This window comes from Marmota marmota, unplaced genomic scaffold (genome assembly GCF_001458135.2).
Source record: "Marmota marmota marmota unplaced genomic scaffold, marMar, whole genome shotgun sequence".
Taxonomy (NCBI): domain Eukaryota; kingdom Metazoa; phylum Chordata; class Mammalia; order Rodentia; family Sciuridae; genus Marmota; species Marmota marmota.
Window position 1 is genome coordinate 15,352,849 of NW_026000242.1, and position 22,013 is coordinate 15,374,861.

A 22,013-nucleotide genomic window follows, 5' to 3' on the forward strand; every position below is an offset into this window, starting at 1 on the left:
ATCCCTACTCTGTTCTTAGTTACTCTCCTTATATCAAAGAAGACATTTGTCATTTGTTTTTTAGGGATTGGCTAGCTTCACTTAGCATAATCTGCTCTAGTGCCATCCATTTCCCTGCAAATTCTATGATTTTGTCATTTTTTAATGCAGAGTAATACTCCATTGTGTATAAATGCCACATTTTTTTAATCCATTCGTCTATTGAAGGGCATCTGGGTTGGTTCCACAGTCTTGCTATTGTGAATTGAGCTGCTATGAACATCGATGTAGCAGTGTCCCAAAAAGGGTAAGTCAGTAACAGAGAAGCTTCATTCTGGAATTACAAAATCATATTAATTACATACCTTGAGAAAAGCACTCCAATGTTTTCTAATTCTCCAATGGCCTGCAATCTACTAAGTGTGGGGTACAGTGAATACACAGACTCAAGACTGCCCTTACACAACTCTTCCACTTCTTTTATTCTAATAGCAAAAGAGAAAAGAAACAAACTTTGAAAACAAAGAAGAGGCTGGACACAGTGGTGCAGGCATATAGTCCTAGTGACCTGAGAGGCTGAGGCAGGATTGCACGTTTGAGACCAGCCTGGGCAACTAAGCAGGATCCTGTCTTACAAGAAAAATAAAAAGGATTAGGGATGTAGCTTAGAAATAAGTACCTCTGGGTTCAATCCCCAGTACCAAAACCAAAAAATCAAAAAAAAAATAAGAAGAGGTTTTCAAGGAGATATAAGTACAAATCTGTATTTATAGAGATCTTATCACAATCTTGCTGTTAATCTAATAATACCAATATTCACAAATATTAGAGAATATGAAATAGCAAAGGAAAAAAATTGGCCTTGGGATAATATAGCCCTAAATCTAAATCCCAGTTGTGTCACCTTTGGCTGTCTAACAGGACAAACCACTGGATTTCACTAAGCCTAATTTTTTTTTTTTCATTTCCATACTCATTTTGAAGATTAGAGAATGCCTTAGGAAAGAGTCTGGTCAAGCACATGATAAGTACCTAAATGATAGCAAATATTATTGCTGTAATGCAGGATTTATTAGGTTGCTAATCACTATTACACAAAAAAAATTACATTTGAACTCTAATGCTAAGAGAGTAAATGCCACATAATATTTGAGGAGATAAAATTTAAATTCTCAGGATACTTTGTATAGGAAGGAGTAGGAATTAAGAGTGTTTCCTCCTGTTTTCTTTTTTTTTTTTAATTTTTTTTTATTGGTTGTTCAAAACATTATAAAGCTATTGACATATCATATTTCATACAATATATTCAAGTTGGTTATGAACTCCCAATTTTACCCCAAATACAGATTGCAGAATCACATCGGTTACACATCCACATTTTTACATAATGCCCTATTAGTAAGTGTTTCCTGGGAGCTTAGGGTAAAGAACTGATGTAGGGTTCCAAAGAAAACATTTTTTTTGAGGGAAGAACACAGAAGGACAAGGAAACACTTCACCTAGCCACCAAGTCTTTATCCCTACAACAATGCAAATCCTCACATTGAAATTATTCCTTAAGTTTGGAAAAAAGAAGCCATGACATTAAACAGAAAATTATTTGCCTTTTTGTAATACCTGGCATATTTGAGACTTTCATAAAATGTGGAGAATTCTCTGTCTTTCAGAGACTGCAGAGCATTGTACAATGATTCATGGTAACTGGTTCCTTCTAATCCTTTGCTGTGAGATAATTCAAAAAATAAAAGAAAAATACATATTTTAAAACAAAGCCTAAAGATATACATGTACAAATAACTCAAAGAACTAAATTTTAAAACTGAAATTAACTTTTTTTTTAATGAAAAAACAGATTTCTAGAAATTTTGTTAAGAAACACTAATTATTTTATGGGTCATTTAAATTCTTCAAGCAGAAAAAACTGAAAATTTCTCAGATCCTTTGCCTGGTTCAAAATATGCTATATTTTCATTTATTTATTCAGTGAACACCCTTTATGTGTCAGGCATTAAGAACAGGTTCTAGCGTGGGAAATCATTAGCAGACAAGTCAGATCAGGGCCCACTCCCATGGAGCTTGTTTTGGTTTGGACAATAAGTAAGAATAATATCAGACAGTGACAAAGGACAAGCAGAGAATTCAAATAAAATTAAAAAAAAAACATTATGATGGAGTGGCTACTTTAGGAAGAGTAGTCAAAAAAAGGTCTATCTGAAGATATGAAATAAATATATGAAACTAGAGACTGAATGACAAGAAACTGCCACCCACATGGAGAAAAGCAGAATATATACATCTAAGGCCTTTCTGTAAGAACATCATGGACTGATCAAAAAACAAAGAGAAGACCTCTATGGCTGAAAAACAGTAAACAAGAGAGTGGCATATACTGACAGAAGCAGGACCAACTTATATATACCAAAATGTCTAAAAAATTTGAGAGCAAATCCCTATAATATAGTAATCTTGTAGTTTGAAATCTGAAAGGCATTCTAATTAATGAAAATATTTTCTATGAAGGCAATTACACATTGTTTCATTTTTAGTGTTTATGTTATCAAAACACTTTACATAAATGTGAAATCCTTTATTAGATAGCTGTTTGGTTTATAATTTTAAAAATATGGTGCTAGGTATGGAGGTACATGCTGGTAATCTCAGTGAATCAGGAGGCTAAGACAGGAGGACTACAAGATCAAGGCCAGCCTCAGCAACTAAGCAAGCCTCTAAGCTACTTAGTGAGGCTCTGTCTCAAAATTTAAAAAAATAAATAAAAAGGGCTGGGGATGTAGCACAGTGGTAAAGTGCCCATGGATTCAATCTCTAGTATCAATAATAATAATAAATAAAATAAAAATATGGTGACTTGACAAACAAGTGATAAATATTATGTTCCTGGATAACTGATTTAGCACCTTTTAATAAAAAAAAATTCATAAATAAAGATAACTGGTCCTTTGTATACCATCCAGCAGATACAAGTAATATATGACTAAAATGTTTATAGCAGGGAGTAAAAAGAGAAACATCTATACCTTTCCTTGGATTCCTGAGTCGAAGAAAAAGTGAGTTAAGGAATTCTCCTAAGAAAATATCTTTGATGTTTCTATTTTTGAAAATATTGGGGAGGGGAATGGAGCTGTGCTAATGGAAAAAAAGAGGGAAATTCAGGTCTAATTTTGTTTACTGTTTATTACTATCTTATTTAGGAATGCATAGCTTGGAGAATCTATAAAATATAGAAAATACAACTCCTGTTATATTGATAGAATAAAATAAAAAGTTATTTAGAAACAGAAAAGAAGCAATTTTTTTTTTTTAAGTTGGATTTCTTCTTACTTAAAAGAATTGTAATGGTCCCACTGCATATTCCTCCATGCTGCTTGGTAATGAAGTTCCTGTAGTTCAGCACACCACTCTGTATTTTCGTGATCTAACCCTTTTAAGTAGATGGAAAGAATATGGCAGAGTCCCAAATTCTGCAAGGCCTAAACAGAAGTTGTTTTTTTTTTTTTTAAAGAAAGAAAGATCTCAACAGAAAACTAGAGAAACAAAAATTTATAAACATAAAACTTCAGTTTATATAAAGTTAGCGATATCACAGTCCCAAAATGTTGTTTAGTATGTTTCCCCAAAAACATTAAAACTGAATTCAGGGAGTTCTAATATTTAAAGGAAGAATGACTAAAGAGTATTAATGAGCCAACAATAGAAATGATAGCTTCAGAAACGAAACCAATTCCAATGCAAACTATGAGAAATAATAGTACACTTGGAATTTTCCATGTGAGGCACTAATTTACACTACCTGGCACAACGTTCACACTCAAGAAATGTCTTTTGTTAGGTAACAAAAATTATGATTAACAAACCTAAACTATTGTTTTGGACAATGACCTACCTAGCTTTCCTGTGTGTTCCTCAGTTTTTAGCCCCACGTCTGTAAAACAGGTAACTTTTAACCTTATCTCAAGTTCATCTGGCTATGTAAATATTCCAATGACATACTGGAATTCTATGAGCACTCCACTAGTGACATCTTTACCAATCCAAGAAAAAAATATACCTGAATTATTCCTGCCTGGCGAGTTGCTGGGGAGATTGCTGTCTCAAGGTCATACGTTACTAAGGCTTTCTCCCACATTGCTTCATGTTCATATGTTCGTAGTCTGTAAGAAAAGGTTGTAAAAATATCTTGATTCTACATACATAGAACTCCTTCACAGACAGAATTACTATACCATTATATAGAAAAATGTGATTTACCTAGTAAGGGGTTGCAACATTTTCCCTCCACCACAGCCATACAGACTATCTGGCTCTCCTATACTTCTGTAAATTTCTAATAGAAGATCCTTAAAACAGAAATACAACAAAAACAGGAAGGGAAGAATCACTTTATAAATTTAGAAAACCTTAAATTGCATCATGATCAACACATAACTCTCAATTCTAAATGTTGCCCTATAAAAGTAAAATAAAATGATATTCAAATATATACTATATCAAGTTATCTGAATTGAAACATTTGGTACCCAAGCCTAGCACAATGCCTGGTATACAGAAGATACTCCAAAAAGTCAGTGGAAAAGGATGAGACTGCGAAAGATGAAGGAGAACAAAGAGAAAAATTAGGAGAGCGAACTGAAAAAGTAAACAGAACATATTTCATGTAAGGCATAACTGATAGTATGAAGTGTAAAGAGAATTGAAAGGTTACCACCAGACTTAGAGACAGCAAATATAGACAACTCTTTCACAAAGTTTGGTTATGAAGGGAAAGAAGAGAGTGATACCCAAAAAAGCACACCAGGAAGAGGGAAGTTATTTTGTACTTGTGAGAGAAATTTTTTAAAGTAGAGGTTTGAATATGTTTAGAATATAGTTCAGAGGCAACACAGCATATTAAAAAAATTAAGTTTGAGAAAAAGTAGATAAATAAAAAGCACAGGAATTAAGATTAGCCTTAAATAAAGGGAGAAATTATTTCTCTAGTTTAATAAGACAGACGGTTATGACAGGGGCATATGCAGGAAGATTTCAATATTTGAGGGTAGATGTGTCTGGGTTTCCTATCTATGCTAACTATTTTCTCCAATAAGTAAGAGGCTAGCTGAAAGCAAAGGCAGAGAAGTGAAGATCAAAATTTTAAGCAAGGTAGCGAAGTTCAAATTGTTGTTGTAAATGAGTTGACCAAAGAAAGTCGATGAGAACGACACACACCATGGTCAATTTGAAAGTAGATTTTTAAGAAATATATACAAAAAGTAATTTGCTGCTTTTGTGACAATGAAAAAATAAACAATTATAAACTACAAGTGATATATAGAAAATGAATAGGGTGCTATGGCAGAAAATACACAGTAAAAACCCACTCTATAAGTTGGATGGTTTTGCTTCCATTCTTCAGATAAAGGAACTCAAGACTAGAAAGGTTAAGTAATTTGTGCAAGATTATATAACTAAGTGGCACAGTCAGGATTAGAATTCAGGTCAGTCTACTTGAAGACCTGAACTTCAAACTATAAATGTATATAGATGATGCTCTGTTAAAAGAGTAACTTCAGTTTTCAAATCAAATGACATCACTATAAAAAGTAATAATCAAAATATAAGATTAAATATTGATATAAACATTAGAACTGTTAATATTTACCTGTAAACTTATTCCAGTTTCTTCTTTGCTTTTTTCACTCAAACTAGAAATAGTTGTACTTTGGCTTCCTTCTTCAAATATAAGACCTCTGCTTATCAAAAGAAGCACTGCTTTTAATGAGAACATACTACTTGGAAGCTTATGAATACAGAAACTATAGACAATAGGGGAAAAAAAAAACTAATGAAGGTGGCAAATAAAATAATGAACTTTAAGAGAATATCATTTATACCAGAACTGAAAAGAAATTTGTGAATGTTAATTCCATGGAGGATAATTACATTTTAATAAAATTTTCTATATTTGGGGAGGTTATATGCCAAACCATGCTTATTTATAAGGAAACAAACCTGTTTAAAAATAGAGATATCCCCAATTCAGTTCCTAAATTTCTGTTAGTGGTTTTACCTAAATTTTCAACTTAATTACAGACATACAATTTAAGACCACAATGAGCCACAATTTAACACTGATGAACTGACAAAAATTAAGAAATCTAAAACTCTACTTAAACCCTTATTACCAAAACATTAAGATAAATTTAAGAATATTAAGATGACTGAAGTTGTGAAATTAACACCTATTGTCAAAATCCTATTTCGCAGAGTTTCTTCCTCAAAAAATTATGGGCACTAACAATGAAATCTCATACTTTCTCAGGAGCAAGTTACAAAAAACTTTACCTGTATCCAGAATACTTAGTATGAGGAACTTTGTTATTACACAGACCAAATAGGGAGGGGATTGGGATTGTGGCTCAGTAGTAGAGCACTTGCCTAGCATGTGTGAGGCACTTGATTCTCAGCATCGCATATCAATAAATGAATAAAATAAAGGTCTATCAACAACTAAAGACATATTAAAAATAAATTTAAAAAGTAAATAGTCCAAATAGGATATCTGAGAGAGCAGTTAATTTTCTTGACCTGACAGCTCTGGTAAAGTGTTCATCTTTATTTTATGTACAAATATACTCTTGGCCACTTTAGATTTACAAAGCTTCTGCTCACCTAATAGAGGCACTGAAGAAAACTAGCATCTCTTAACCTTTATATACTTCATCTGTTTACCCTCATCTTCCCATCAGACCCCAGGGGAGTAAAAACAGATTATCAAAGCCAACAGTAAACCCTATTTGCCAAGCACCCTCTCCTAATGAATACCAAAATAATCTTGGCATGCTTGCTTTAAAACATGCAATATGGGGCTGAGGATATAGCTCTGATGTAAGAGTACTTGCCCGGCAAGTGCAAAACTCTGGATTCAATTCCCTAACACTCCCCAAAAAAACAAAAATAAGCAATTCTGCAAAAGTCTGCTACATTCCATATAATCACTTACCTTTAACTAAAGGTGCTTCAATTTATACTCCTAGAAGGGATAACTTGTTCATTCCTGATTGTTAAGAAATACTATTCTGCACACCAAGAAACTAAAACACATCCAAATTGCAATTACTAATACCAAGTATGCAGGCTCTGACTAAAATGGTAATACTCTTAGATAGTAATTAATTTCTTACTCACTACCTATTTAAAGGACAATATACCTGTCTTCATAAGAAGTTTATACTGATCATGAACATATCTATTACATAGTATACAGTGTCCACATATTGTGTGTTTTCAACTAAAAAGCTTAAATTAAATATCAAACCACAAGTTAAGAAATTGGTTCACATCTAGTAAGTTAATTACATTTGAACTAGAATTTGAATTCTGGTTCCTGGTTTTCCATAGTGTAAAAAGCACACTACTTTACTGACAATCTGAAATAAAAATTACTGGTAACAAGAATGATAACTGTGTCAACACAACACATTTTTGCTATTTTCATTTCTTAATACGGCTGATTGAGTGGTGATAAGGTGAGGCTAAATATAAAAGTAAACTCTAGGCTATTTCAAATAAACAAAGATTTGAGGAGAACAGTTGGGATAATAAAGCATGTATTTTTTTTTTTACTCTTCCTACTTTATTGGCTTTTTCACCATGATCTAGGATTGTATTTATGAGATTCTCATGATAGTTCTCATAAATCAAAGTAAGCAGAAATACAGACAGATAATACACAGAAATAAAATTTCTTTGGTCACAGAAAAAAAGTCACATTACTCTATAGTCAAAAGAAAAATAGATATTGAATAGTTAAGGAATTAGTGGTAAATATAACAATAATGAAATTAGGAATTAATTCAATCATTTGAAAAATATTTATTGATCATTTATATTAAATTCTCAATGCTATTGAGAGAAATACAAAGAAAATAAATATGGTCTCTGTCCTCCAGAAGCTTGCTATCTATATAATTTTTGTAATATATAATAAAACATTTGTATTTATCTTAGAGTGGAATTACTTCTTTTTAAATTTTTATTATTGTTTTACTTTAAAACACAAATTTCTACCTAAAATGTATTTTAAATGAGAGGCACCAAAATAATTTTTACTATGTATCTTTATTTAAACAATGTCAACATCAATTTTAAAACCCAAAACTTATAAATTCCATTACCTTTTCTCTTGATCATCCATGTTCTTCTTATCTGCATAGATTTCTGCATAGAGCAATGCTGTAAAGTGAGCAGCACAAGACTGAGCTACTTTGGCAACCTCCAGATAATTCAAATCCAGCCAGAAAGCATCATCAAAAACTGTTCCTGCCGAAGGTCTAAAGAAAAATTAACCATAATATCATTTCATTTTTAAAACTTCAACACTAAAAGAAAAACACCATAATATAGTGTAACACATTGGGAACAGCTGCAAGTTAAACAGAAAATTACATTCAAATAACTGAAAACCATATTTCCCTTATAGCTATAAACATTCTAAGATGGCATGATTAAAGAGTCTAGTTTCTTAATCTTTTTTGGATCACAAACCCCTCGGAGAATATGCTGAAAGCTATGACCCATCATCCCATATAAATCTGAGCTTCATGCCTTCCCTACATCAAAAACTTCACGCACCATTACCTAAGAATAGGCTACAGAGAACAGCTGGTAACGCACATGTGCGCATGTGTGCACACAGAGATACATCTTTTAATTTAATGAAACTATTCTCTTTTAAGACACAACTACATGTCTTTCCTATTGCAGTCATTTTCTCTTTAGTTTACTGCATAAGGTGAGTTGTTTAATAAAAATCTTTCATTGTGGTAATAGCAGATGAGAACTGGACTATAGAATAGTATCTGTTTCAAAACTATCAGAGAAATGACAAAGTAGTGGTTAAGAGCACTGGCTTTGGAGGAGCACAGAGTTAGATGCAAAGCAAGCTACAGCACCCAGTACTAGCTGTATGATCTTCAGCAACTTATCTCTTCAGCCTCAGTTTCCTATTTTCCTCATTTATAAATCCCAGAAAAACATATACATCAAAGAACAGTTGCAGTGATTATATAACACTTGTAAAACCAATGAATAAAGTGCCTTCTACACAACAAGTCCTTAACTGTAGCTGATATTTCTGAGAAGTCAAATAATCTGCCCATGGAAAGAAAGCTGCTAGCATTTTTTAATGTCAGATATGTTACATACTTCATCTATTTTAATTACCACAAACCAAACCGCTCCCTCAAGGTAGACATTAGCTTGATTTTAAAGACAATAAAACAAGTTCAAAGACACCAGATCACAAAGTATCAGACTTCAACTTGAGCTAAGGTCCTTATTTTTTTTAATATGTCCCATTAACATTTTTAAACAATCATTTTTACAGGTCTTATTGAAAAATGGAACTGAATATTAAGAATATTTATCTTGTACAACTGCCATGTGTCAACTAAGGAAGAAATTTTATCTTCTCAAGTCCTGCCAACATCCACACCATTTAACGTAAATAAATCTGAAACGAATGACTTGAAGGTGAAAAACTGCCTCCCAACACCAAGATGCTCCTACCTACAGTTAAAGCTTTAAATGAATTTTCTCAAAAAAGGATCTGGTACAAATCAATAAAATAAATCAGTCACTTTCTTATCAGAATTGAAGACCACCAAAAGCCAAAAATCTTCTTTTTCTATGAGTAGAATGAAACGGTATAAAGGAAATACAAAGGAATTCTTTTTTAAGATGTAAATGCATTTTGTTTTAAAAATCCTTCTATTCTTTCACACACACACACCCCACTCCTTACCAACCTCTGTCACTATCACCATACATATGCATGAGACATCAAATCCCACATATTCAAATTATAGACTCTCCTTAACTTACAATACTTATACTTTGATAAACCCATCATAATTTGAAAATCTTGATAAGTAAAAAAATGCAACCTACTGAACATCATAGCTTAACAACACAGCACACTGTGGAGTATCAGTGGTTCCCTTTGTGATTGCATGGCTGTCACCATCATGACAGCATCACAAGAGGATCATGCTACATGTTATTCTGTTAGCCTAGAATAAGATCAAAATTCAAAGTATGGTTTCTTCTGAATGCTATTACTTTCATACCATTGTCAAATTGAAAAATCATAAAATGAACCATTCAAAGTTAGGGGCATTTGTATAGACTCACTGTATTATTTCTTCAGAGTTTTAGTCAACCTTAGCTATTGTTATACTCCATTTAAAATCTCATGAAGCCAAATGTGGTAGCACATGAGTGTAATCCCAGCAACTTGGGAGGCTGAGGCAGGAGGACTGCCAAGTTCAAGATCAATCTGGGTAACTCAGCAAGACCCTGGCTCAAAATAAAAATAAAAAGGGCTGAGGGTGCACCTCAGTGGAAGAGCACCACTGGGTTCAAACCACAATGCCATGCATGAACACAAACACACACATACACACATCCTTCATGATAAATAACAGGAACAAAGATACTTGTAATATTATAAAATTTGCCCCTATCAGGAAAATAAACATTCTTCTACCAGAGTGTGACTACAGATATTGATGATTATGGCATATACTATATCTTATGATAGATATATAAGACATATTCATACAACTCTAGCTACTTCTAAAAAGCAATGGGAAAAGTTAGAAGGGTCACAGCATGGTTGGTGCACACCTGTAATACCAGCTACTCAAGACACTGAGGCAGGACATCATGAGTTCAAGGTCAGTCTGGGCAACTGAGTGAGACACTGTCTCAAAAAATAAAAAGGGCTAGGGATATAGTTCCAAAGTAGAGCACCCCTAGATTCAATCCTTAGAACTGGTGAAATAAATAAATAAAGTGGGCAACATAATTAACCTGGTAAAATCACTTGCTCCTTTCTCTTAGCTCTGTAGATGAATAAACTGAAGCCCCTAAAGGCTGCAGGATTTAGCAAAGATAACACCATTACTCATACTGCTGGGACTAGAACTGAGCTTCTGACACGGATTTAACCAAAGTACCATCTTGAATATGGATTATTACAAGGAAATGTAACCATCACACCAATTAAATATAACATTCTCCAACAGCTTCACCTAAAATCATCAGGTCAAAATTTGGCCTACAGTAACAAATTAGATTTCTAAATCCCCAAACTCAAGAAGCAACATTCATTACATTACCTCTTCTGTCTTCTCATGTAGTCTACAACAGCAAGCATTGTTCTTTGTGATTTTTTATCCAAAGAGCATCGGAAAAATGGTTCTGACTCTAACAAAGAAAGAAAGAAATCTCTTCTCAGACCCAGAAAGATCTCCCAAGGCACTTGGTTCTTGTCTGTGTTTGTCTCACTTTATACAGCAAGATTCTGTTGGACAATACCTAATACAAAATTCGTTCTTAATAAATATGAACAAATAAATAGATTTAATGGCATTTTTCTTTTAAAAAAACCCAATATGTTTATATAACTGAGATCTTACATTGCGATTTACATTTTATCTCTGAAGAAGTACTAATTCACAGCCTCAATAAAATCAAAAGCTTTTGTAAGCTAGGTGTTCAGTATACAACAATGAACAAGATAGACTATTTTTTTCTTATTGGAGCTTTACCACTATACACAGTAGTTGGGCTCATCCTGAGAAATTCATCTGTGCATGGAATTTGAATTTGGTTCATGATTCCCCTTTCCCTCCCCTTGTTAAGGAAGTTGGTGCCAGCCCCTTTATGATGCAGTGTTGACCCTATGTTTTCTTCTAGCTGTTGTACAGTTCCTGGAGTAATTCCTAAATCTTTGATACATTTCAATTTAAGTTTTGTACAGGGTGAGATACAGGGGTCTAGTTTCATTTTTCTAAAAAAAGCTATGTAGTTTTCTCAGCATCATTTGTTAAAAAGGCTGTCTTTTCTCCAAAATATATTTTTGGCACCTTTGTCAAATATCAGATGAGTGTTAAGTAGGTAGATTGACAAGATGGACTATTTTTGACTACACAGAACTCACAGACTAGGCTGGATACTCTCAACACAGCATGAGAAATGGTTTGAGGGAAAGTTTAGAATGCTGCAGAGACCTGTATGAGGGAAGCTCACCTGAACAAGGGAAGTGTCATAGAAAAGTGAAACGTGAGGGCTGGGGTTGTAACTCAGTGGTAGAACGCTTGCCTAGCATGGGTGAGGCCTTAGGTTCGATCCTCAGCACAACATAAAAACAAATAAACAACACAAACAAATAAAATAAAGGTTAAATTCTTAAAAAAAATATATATGAAAGTGAAATGTGAAATAAAAGTAATGGTTCTCTGGGACAAAAGGAAAGGACAATGTACCAAGGAATATTTAACAGTATCTGAGATGGCTGAAAGCAGGAAACAATCTGGAGAATTTATGAAAGAATTTCAAGTGTGCTAAACCACAGGATAGAAAACAATAAGGACTGACAGTGACAGAGGGATGCAAATAGTAGGCAGGATTTGGTAATAAGATGAGAGATATGTTAAGAGGTTTCTGGCCTGGAAAACCAAGTGTCACTAATTGAAGTGGTACACACAAAAAAGAAGACAGGCAAAGGGGATGAATAAGATGCAAATATTATCTTTGGACAGTGGACTTTGAGATGTACATAGGAGGTGAAGGGATGAGACAGACTTCATAAAGAGTAACAATTTAAATTTTATAGCAATCTACATTTACTTTCCCCCTCAATAACAGAATTTTATATGTGTGTTTAAATTTTTATTTAAATAAAAATATTGGCACTCTATACAGATAAAACTAGATGATTTTACTTTTGAACAGTTGTAGTGTTAAGTTAAGCTATGTAATAAAGTTGTTCTAATAGTACTTTTAACTACCTAATATTTAAACTTCCAATGGCTTATTCTTGACTGTAGATCACTTATATCTGTATTCCCTCAACTAAATATAGGATATAGATTGCTTATAAAGACTTGAGTAAGAGTTTTTATTTTAGGATTTTCATTTTGACAACCCTAAGAAAATTCAAGTAAATAAAATATTCTATTTTATTTTGAAGAATAATTTAGAGCCACAGGATGGGCAACTGTGTCTGTGTTCATTATATTTTTCCAAATAGATTTATTTTTTGTTTATAACTGAAACATAAAATTGTACCTATTTGGAACTGGGGTTGTGGCTGAATGGTAGAATACTTGCCTAGCGTAGGAGGCACTGGGTTTAATTCTCAGCACCATATTAAAAATAAATAAATAAAATAAAGGTATTGTGTCCATCTACAACTAAAACAAAAATATTTTTAAAAAACTATACCTATTTATGAGATACAATTTGATGTTTTAATACGTGAAGACATTGTATGATGTTTAATCAAAGTAAACATTTATCATATCCAATATTTATCATTTCTTTATGGTGAAAACATTTCGTTCCTCTAGCTTTTAAAAGCAATATACAGTACATTATCTATAGTCATCTATGTTGTAGAACACCAGAACTTCTCATTTCTAACTGTATCTTAGCATCCACATTTTTCCCCACCTCTCCCTCCCCTGACTCAACCCAGCTTCTAGTAACCACCATTCTACTCTTAACTTCTGTAAGATCTGCTTGTTTAGATTGCACATATAAGTGAGATTATGCAGTAATTGTCTGAGCCTGACTTATTTTACTTAACATAATGACTTCCAGTTTCATCAAAATAGATTTGTAATTGTTATTAGTCAATTGAAAAGAATTTACGTAAAAGATAAAGCATAGCAAAATGGAGTCTAAATGACATCAGAGCCATGTCAAATGAAGACTGCAGAAACAGAAATAGAAAAATAGAGAACTGAGTGATCACAACCTGTACTGAAGTATAGGACCAGCAGTAAGGTTGGGAAAAGCCATTTAGTTGCCATAAGATAGTTAATTAAATCTACTTTTATTAGAATTATATGGGTCTTTTAGTATAAATTTAAGTATGTGACTAATTTTATGTTTACTCATAAAATACACTGATAGTATATTGAAAGATAGAAGTTAACAGTGGAAATCTATAATTTTCTATCATTCTTAAAATTTAGGTTTGAAAAACTGACTCATGATGATCCCTCAATTATGCATATTTGTGTTACATATACTCAAACCCGAGCAGAATTTCTTCCACTATTAAGTTCTTAACATCAGATATACTCATTTCATAACATGAAAGGAATAAGGGTAATAAAATAATAAGAGTAAATAAAATAAAAGTTCTGCTTTAAGATACTAGAAGGATACATTACAAAATCTTAAATATATTTTATCTTAAATTACGGAATAAGTACTTTTTAAAAAAATTTCCATAGTAAATATGTATGATTTTTATAATAAGGCTACTTTTTAAAATCCAATTGGCCACAGCTGAAAATTCCTCTATATTATATCTCTACTATAATATCTAAATATTTGATCATTTTTGTGCTTTTTCCACTGCTAGAATGGACAGGGAGCATCTTGTTTACATCTGTACTGTCAGGGATAAGCACGTTACCTGACACACTCAATTGTTTAATTATTTGCCCTATTATTAATATCTAAAATGTTCAGAAGGAGTACTAATTATTAAGAATTATTCTGGGTGCTTTACAAAGATTGTTTGTTGAAAATTTGTACACCTTTTATCTCCATTCTCTAGTTAAGGAAACAAATTTAGAGTTATGGAAGAAGCCAGAAAGTATCCGAGGCTATTTAACCATAAATCTATCTTACTTTAGAGCTGAGAAGTTAATAGTACAAACATTAATAAGTTAGCATAATACCTGAATCCAAATTTGCAGGAGTTGTGGATCGACTTGTTTGTGAGAGGTTTCTGAAAGAGTTGGTGAAAAATGCTTGAACATGTGTAGAAAGCAGAATTTTCCATGATTCATTTGTGTCTTGAAGTAAAATATCATGAATCAAGCAAGGAAGCACTATCTGACAAAAGTCAGTTTTTACCTAGAACATACAAAACATCAACTCAATACTTTGAGTAAGAGAAGCACACTACTTAATATTTCCATTCCTTGTTGCTGACTTATAACAATTTTTAAAAAGATAATCTACCATTAACTCAGATACTGGAAGGATACATTACAAAATGTTAAATGCACTCAGCATGTTATTAAAATATAAAAAACATGGACCAGGTGGTGTTAAAAGTACTAAGTTAGTGTATCTATATCAAATATATGTTAGTTACACTGCAACTGTTCATTTCTAGTCTAGGCTAGTCTAGGCTATTAGCATGATCAGAAGATTAGTGAAAGAGGATTAATTTATAAGCAAAATTATGACATTTTTAAGTGTAATTTCAGAGTTAGAAAGTGTTATTAATAACAGAAGCAGTTCTCTGATATAAGAGGGAAAGAGCATGAGAATTTCAAGAGAAAAGCTGAAAATATGATTTTTGTGCATTTTTCTATACTCAGTGAAGAGCATGTCAAAGTATAAATTTTTATTTGTAATAAACCCCAATTTCTAGGTATAAAATTTGTGTATTTGTGGTATACTTCTGAATGGAGCAAAGCGCTTTAATGTGTGTGGCACATTAAACAAGTGTCCAACCTTTATTTTGGCATGCATCACATTCCACATACATCATATAGATAAATCACCACACTCAACGGCTATTATTATTAACCACATTCCAGGTCAAGCCTGACGGCCCAGATCCACCCACACAGGTCTGCGCAGGACCCAGGCTCACAGGAGTCCTGGGTCCATCTCTCCCCCGGGAGGCACCCACTGGAGCCCAGCCTCTGGCACAGGACCACCCCTTCCGACCAGCAGACTACCACAGGATCCCAGGCCCACAATGACTTGTGCAGGACCCAGGTCCAGGGTAGGTCCAACTTCGCCCCCCACCACCATCACCACCTGGGAGCCTAAGCCTAACCATTTTCATGTTGGGACACTATAGTCATCGCCATAGCCTTCCCCACACAGTAGCCCCTAACTTTTTGATAACAGACAGGGCCTAGAAGCAGCTGCATCTCAGAGCAGATATCCCAAAGAGAGTGTGAGGCCTACCCTTCAGCCCCATCTCTGTGACATTGCTTCCGTCTTGGGGCACCTCAACTATTATTTCAAGTTACCTTGGCTATTGCTGCCACCACCTTTAGTTGCAGTAGCATACATTGAGGGACACCAGCAGGGTCTGGGAAGCCCAACATCAAGGTGAGGTACAATCTGCACAGATACTACAAGAATATAGGGAAGAAACTGTAATATCTCAGACCCATGCTGCAAGAAAGGAAGACACATGGACAACATGAAAAACAAGGGAAGAAAGTGCCCCAAACAAACCAGGATACTGTAATAACAGAACCCATGGACAGCGAAGTTGATGAAATGTCAGAGAAAGAGTTCAGAAGGCTCATAGTTAAAATAATCTGTGAATTAAAGAATGACCTAAATGAGCAAATACAGGCAAAAATTATCACTCCAACAAAGAGATAAGAGAGCAAATACAGGTAGCAAAAGATTACGTCAAGAAAGAGATACAGGAACAACCAACAATAAAAATTATTAAAAAAAAAAAAAGAGATACAGACTGAAAAAAGAGTCACAAATCCTTGAAATGAAGGATACAATAAACCAAATAAAAAATTCAATAGAAAACATAACTAACAGACTAGATAACTTGGAAGAAAGAACATCAGATAATGAAGAAAAAGTATACAATCTGGAAAATAAAGTTGATCACATAGTGAAGATAGTAAGAAACCATGAAGAAAACATCCAAGAATTATAAGACAGCATCAAAAGACCAAATCTAAGAGTTATTGGGATAGAGGAAGGCACAGAGTTTCAAACCAAAACTATGTACAATCTCTTTAATGAGATAATAGCAGAATATTTCCCAAGCGTGAAAAATAAACTGGAAAACCAAATACAAGAGGCTTACAGAACACCAAATGTACAAAATTACAACAGATCTACACCAAGCACATTATAATGAAAATGCCTAGCAGACAGAATAAGGATAAAATCTTAAAAGCTGACTTTTCAACCCAGACCCTCAAAGCCAGGAAATCATGGAACAACATATACCAAGCTCTGAAAGAAAATAGATGCCAATCAAGAATCTTATATCCAGCAAAGCTAAGCTTTAGATTTGATGATGAAATAAAAACTTACCATGATAAACAAAAGTTAAAAATTTACAACTAGAAAGCCTGCACTATAGAACATCCTTAGCAAAATATTCCAAGAGGAGGAAATGAAAAAAAAAAAAAAAAAGACGAAAATCAGCAGAGGGAGGTATTACACTAAAGGAAAATATAATCAGAGGAGACACCAAGTCACATTAAATACCAAAAATAAACAAAAATGGCTGGGAATACAGATCATGTCTCAATAATAACCCTGAGTGCTAATGGCCTAAACTCACCAATCAAAAGACACAGACTGGCAGATTGGATTTTTTTTTAAAAAAAGACCCAACAATATGCTGCCTCCAAGAGACTCATCTGATAGGAAAAGACATCCAAAGACCGAAGATGAAGGATTGGGAAAAATCATACCACTCACATGGGCTGTGGAAGCAAGCAGGGGTTTCTATCCTCATAACAAATAAAATAGACTTAAAACTAAAGTCAATCAAAAAGAATAAAGAAGGACACTACACACTGCTCAAGAGAACCGTAAACCAACAAGACTTAACAATTATAAATATATATGCCCTAAACAATGGAGCATCTATGTTCATTAAACAAACTCTTCTCAAGTTCAAGAGTCAAAATAGACCACAACACAATAATTTTGGGTGACTTTAATACACTAGATAGATCTTTCATCACTAGATAGATCTTCCAAACAAAAACTGAACAAAAAAACTAGACCTCAATAATACAATCAATAACTTAAGACTTAACTGACTCATATAGAATATTTCATCCTTCCATGAGAGAACAGACTTTTTACTCAGCAGCACATGGATCCTATTCTAAAATAGACCACATATTATGCCACAAAGCAACTCTTAGTAAATATAAAAAAGTTTGGGGCTGGGGATGTGGCTCAAGCGGTAGCGCGCTCGCCTGGCATGCGTGCGGCCCGGGTTCGATCCTCAGCACCACATACAAACAAAGATGTTGTGTCCGCCGAGAACTAAAAAATAAATATTAAAAATTCTCTCTCTCTCTCCCTCCCTCCCTCTCTCACTCTATAAAAAAAAAAAAAAAAAAAAAAGTAGAGATACTACCCTACATTCTATCAGATCATAATGGAATGAAATCAGAAATCAATGACAAAATAAGAAATAAAAGCTATTCCAACACCTGGAGACTAAATAATATGCTATTGAATGAACAATGGATTGCAGAAGACATCAAGGAGGAGATTAAAAAATGTTTAGAGGTGAATGAGAACACAGATACAACATATAGAAATCTCTGGGACACTATGAAAATAGTTCTAAGAGGAAAGTTCATTGCATGGAGTTCATTCCTTAAAAGAAGAAAAAGTCAACAAATAAATGAATTACATCTCAAAGCCCTAGAAAAAGAACAAATTACACCAAAAGCAGAAAATAATTAAAATCAGAACTGAAATCAATGACACTGAAACAAAAGAAACAATTGAAAAAATTGGCAGAACAAAAGTTCTTTGAAAAAATAAATAAAATTGACAGACCCTTAGCCATGCTAACAAAGAGAAGGAGAAAACTCAAATTACTAACATACATGATGAAAAAGGAAATATCACAACAGACACTACAGAAGATAATTAGAAATTATTTAGAAAACTTGTATTCCAATAAAATAGAAAATACTGAAGGCATCGACAAATTTTTAGTCATATGATTTTCCCAAACTGAATCAGGATCATATACACAATCTAAACAGATCAATTTCAAGCGATGAAATAGAAGATGCCATCAGAAGTCTACCAACCAAGAAAAGCCCAGGTCCGGACTGATACACAGCCAAGTTCTACGAGACTTTTAAAGAAGAACTAATACCAATACTCTTCAATTGAAATAGAAAAAGAGGTGGTACTTCCAAACTCATTCTATGAGGCCAATATCACCCTGATTCCAAAATTAGGCAAAGACATATCAAAAAAAGAAAACTTCAGACCAATATCTCTAATGAACATAGATGCAAAAGTTCTCAATAAAATTCTGGCAAATCGAATACAAAAACATATCAAAAAGATTATGCACCACGATCAAGTGGGATTCATCCCAGGGATGCAAGGTTGGCTCAACAAATGGAAGAGATAAACTCTAGATAGGGCAGAGGGGTGGGAGGGGAAGGGAGGAGGCATGGGGTTAGAAATGATGGTGGAATGTGATGGACGTTATTATCCAAAGTACATGTGTGAAGACATGAATTGGTGTGAATATACTTTGTATACAACCAGAGATATGAAAAATTGTGCTGTATATGTGTAATAAGAATTGTATCTTGCACCTTCCCCTATTTATGTGCCTTTTGTCTATTTATAATGCTACTGGAAGAGGAGGGAGAACTTTTTCAGTCATTTGATTTCTTTTACAACTTTTTAGGTTTTTGAAGCTGCAAACACTACAAGGTTTTGGGGTGGTCTGTGCCTGAAGCTCAGCAGTGTGGGTCAGACAGTGTGAAGAGCCTAAAGACTTGCCAGCTAGGTCTGTTGTGCAAACTCACTGGAAATAAACCCTTGCTGGAACTTTTAAGTCTGTTCTTTTAGGTAAATAGTGATGCTCTTGACGTTATTTTCATTTATCTTATTTGGACTGGATTACTTTTTCCACAGTTACTAACTCAATGGGGGGGCGGGAAGCAACAAGTTCTTTTCATGCAAATGACTAGTATTTGCAAATTTTTTTTATAAATTTGCCTTTAAAAACAGCTACTTGTGAACATTTCATTAGATATATTACAATAACACTAATCTTCCAAACTTTCACATCACTGTTTTCCATTTGTACAAATATATAATAAACTGCAGATTTGGCAGCTGAATTCAAGTGCATTAAGACATGGTCATTGTGCACATTTCCATGCACCCACACAGAGCTGCCAGTGGGTTTGTCCCACAGGTCTGGCTGGTCAAGTCTGGGGGATTGTGATTCCTTGATATTTTCTTTGTATTGACCAGAGTGCAGAGATATGTATGTGTTACGTCAATGTTTGTCTTCATTTGTGTTTTTTTCTTTTAAAAAATATTTGGCAGTGACTGTATTTGAATAAAGTGATTTCACAGTGTGTTCCTGTATAGTAACGAGTGAAAGTGGAACACGTTTCTTTTTAAAAGGGAGAGAATTGAGATTTAAGTTATAACTTATTGAGCACTGTTAGTAATAATTGTTTTTAAACTTGTTTGATACCTTTCTTGGGGTATTGTTTGTAATGTGACTTATTTAAAGCCTTTTTTTTGTTTCTTTAAGTTGCTGCTTTAGGTTAACAGTATGTTTTAGGAGATTAAATTGTTTTTGTTCAGTCTGCACAATTAGCCAATCAGAGCAAGAGGGCCAGATTGTACAGAAGCCCTTGAAAAAAGGTCCAGATGAGAACAGAGGCAGAATGGGAAGTCACACCATCTGTTGTGGAAAGAGGACTTTCAGTTTGTAACTACGGAGCTGTGGTGCCATTGGAAACTGTGAATTTCCAAATAAATCTGAACACTTTTCTTTATTAAAAAAAAAGAATTGTAATGCATTCCACTGTCATACATAAATAAAATAATTAATTTAAAAAATCAATTCCACATAAAAGACACATTGTAGATTACCAATGGTACACTTTTTCCCTTTTAAGTAAAGACAATTCCAAAAGCCAATTTTGGAACTATAAATTTAAGGTAGTAGGAATTAGTTCATGTCTTGGCTCAAAGTCAAAATGTCATAAAAATCTTAGTTTTGTTTACTAATGAGAAAAAAGTTGTATGCATGCCATGGGTACCACTCTGATGAACTGTTCTGAGTATACTGTAGTATTACAGAAAAGGTGATGATTTATTCACTACTCTATTTTCTCAGTAGAAAATAAGAACTGCTTTTTTTGGTACTGGGGATTGAACCCAGGGGCACTCCACCACTTAGCCACATCCCCAGCCCTATTTTGTATTTTATTTAGAGACAGGGTCTCATTGAGTTGCTTAGCACCTCACTTTTGCTGAGGCGGGCTCTGAACTCTCAATTCTCCTATCTCAGCCTCCTGAGCTGCTGGGATTATGGGCATGTGCCACGGCACCCAAAAAAGGACTGTTTTTACACTTCTTTCAACATAGGTGCTTTACCAAATGATTCCTCTACTGATAAATGTTAATTGGTAAATACTTATCTTAGCCAGATAATTTGTTCTCATATTTCTGTTAAATCATGTTTGATAGTACTGTAAGTTGAGTTAACCTCTAGGTCTTACAGTCATTACTGTGTTTTGAATTACATATTTGATTTTAAAATTCTGTAAAAGCCGAGTGTGTTGAGCATGCCTCTAATTCCTGCAACTCAAGAGGCTTAGGCAGGAGGATCACAAGTTTGAGGCCAGCTGAGGAACTCAACAAGACTGCATCTCAGAATATAAAATAAAAAGGGATGGTAATGTAGTTCAGTGGAAAAGTGCCCCTGGATTCAATGCCCAGCACCCAAAACAAACAAAAAACCTCTTTTAAAAAATTATTTTGGTGTTAGGGATTGAAACAAGGACCTTGCACATGTCAATCACAGACTCTACCACACATCCTCAGCCCTATGGAGACTATGAACTTGTTGTTTGATGTGGTACATAAGTGTACTCTTTACTATAATGAATTGGAAAAAAAAAAAAAAAGCAATTCTAACTATTGTCCTTACCCTTCATTCACTCAAGAAAGCATATTAGAGAGAGTAAATGACACTGATTTTAACAGAAGTAAACAAAGTTAAGAGTTGACTTTTGGTTAATATAAATAAATTACCATCATTAATATTTAAATTATAATTAGTAACAAATTGCTCAGGGCACCTTTTAGAACTCATCTAGTGTGTTGTCACTGAAAACCTGAAACTTACTGTAGTGTTAGGACCAAAGATGCCTAATTTAATCAATTTTCAGCAGCTAAATGTGGGTGATACTGCATGA

The 22,013-nt window shown here is 33.8% G+C and overlaps 1 protein-coding gene across 1 annotated transcript in view; it reads right to left on the minus strand.

The window, feature by feature from the left end:
* Atm (ATM serine/threonine kinase) overlaps nt 1-22,013 on the minus strand; it is a 149,532-nt gene that overhangs the window by 37,470 nt on the left and 90,049 nt on the right. The window contains exons 36-44 of the mRNA XM_048795615.1: nt 14,739-14,916; nt 11,157-11,244; nt 8,151-8,306; nt 5,636-5,723; nt 4,246-4,334; nt 4,046-4,148; nt 3,319-3,467; nt 1,597-1,701; nt 324-464 (exon numbers count right to left, since the gene is read on the minus strand). Coding sequence (XP_048651572.1) covers nt 324-464; nt 1,597-1,701; nt 3,319-3,467; nt 4,046-4,148; nt 4,246-4,334; nt 5,636-5,723; nt 8,151-8,306; nt 11,157-11,244; nt 14,739-14,916 — 1,097 coding nt within the window. The remainder of the gene's footprint in view (nt 1-323; nt 465-1,596; nt 1,702-3,318; nt 3,468-4,045; nt 4,149-4,245; nt 4,335-5,635; nt 5,724-8,150; nt 8,307-11,156; nt 11,245-14,738; nt 14,917-22,013) is intronic.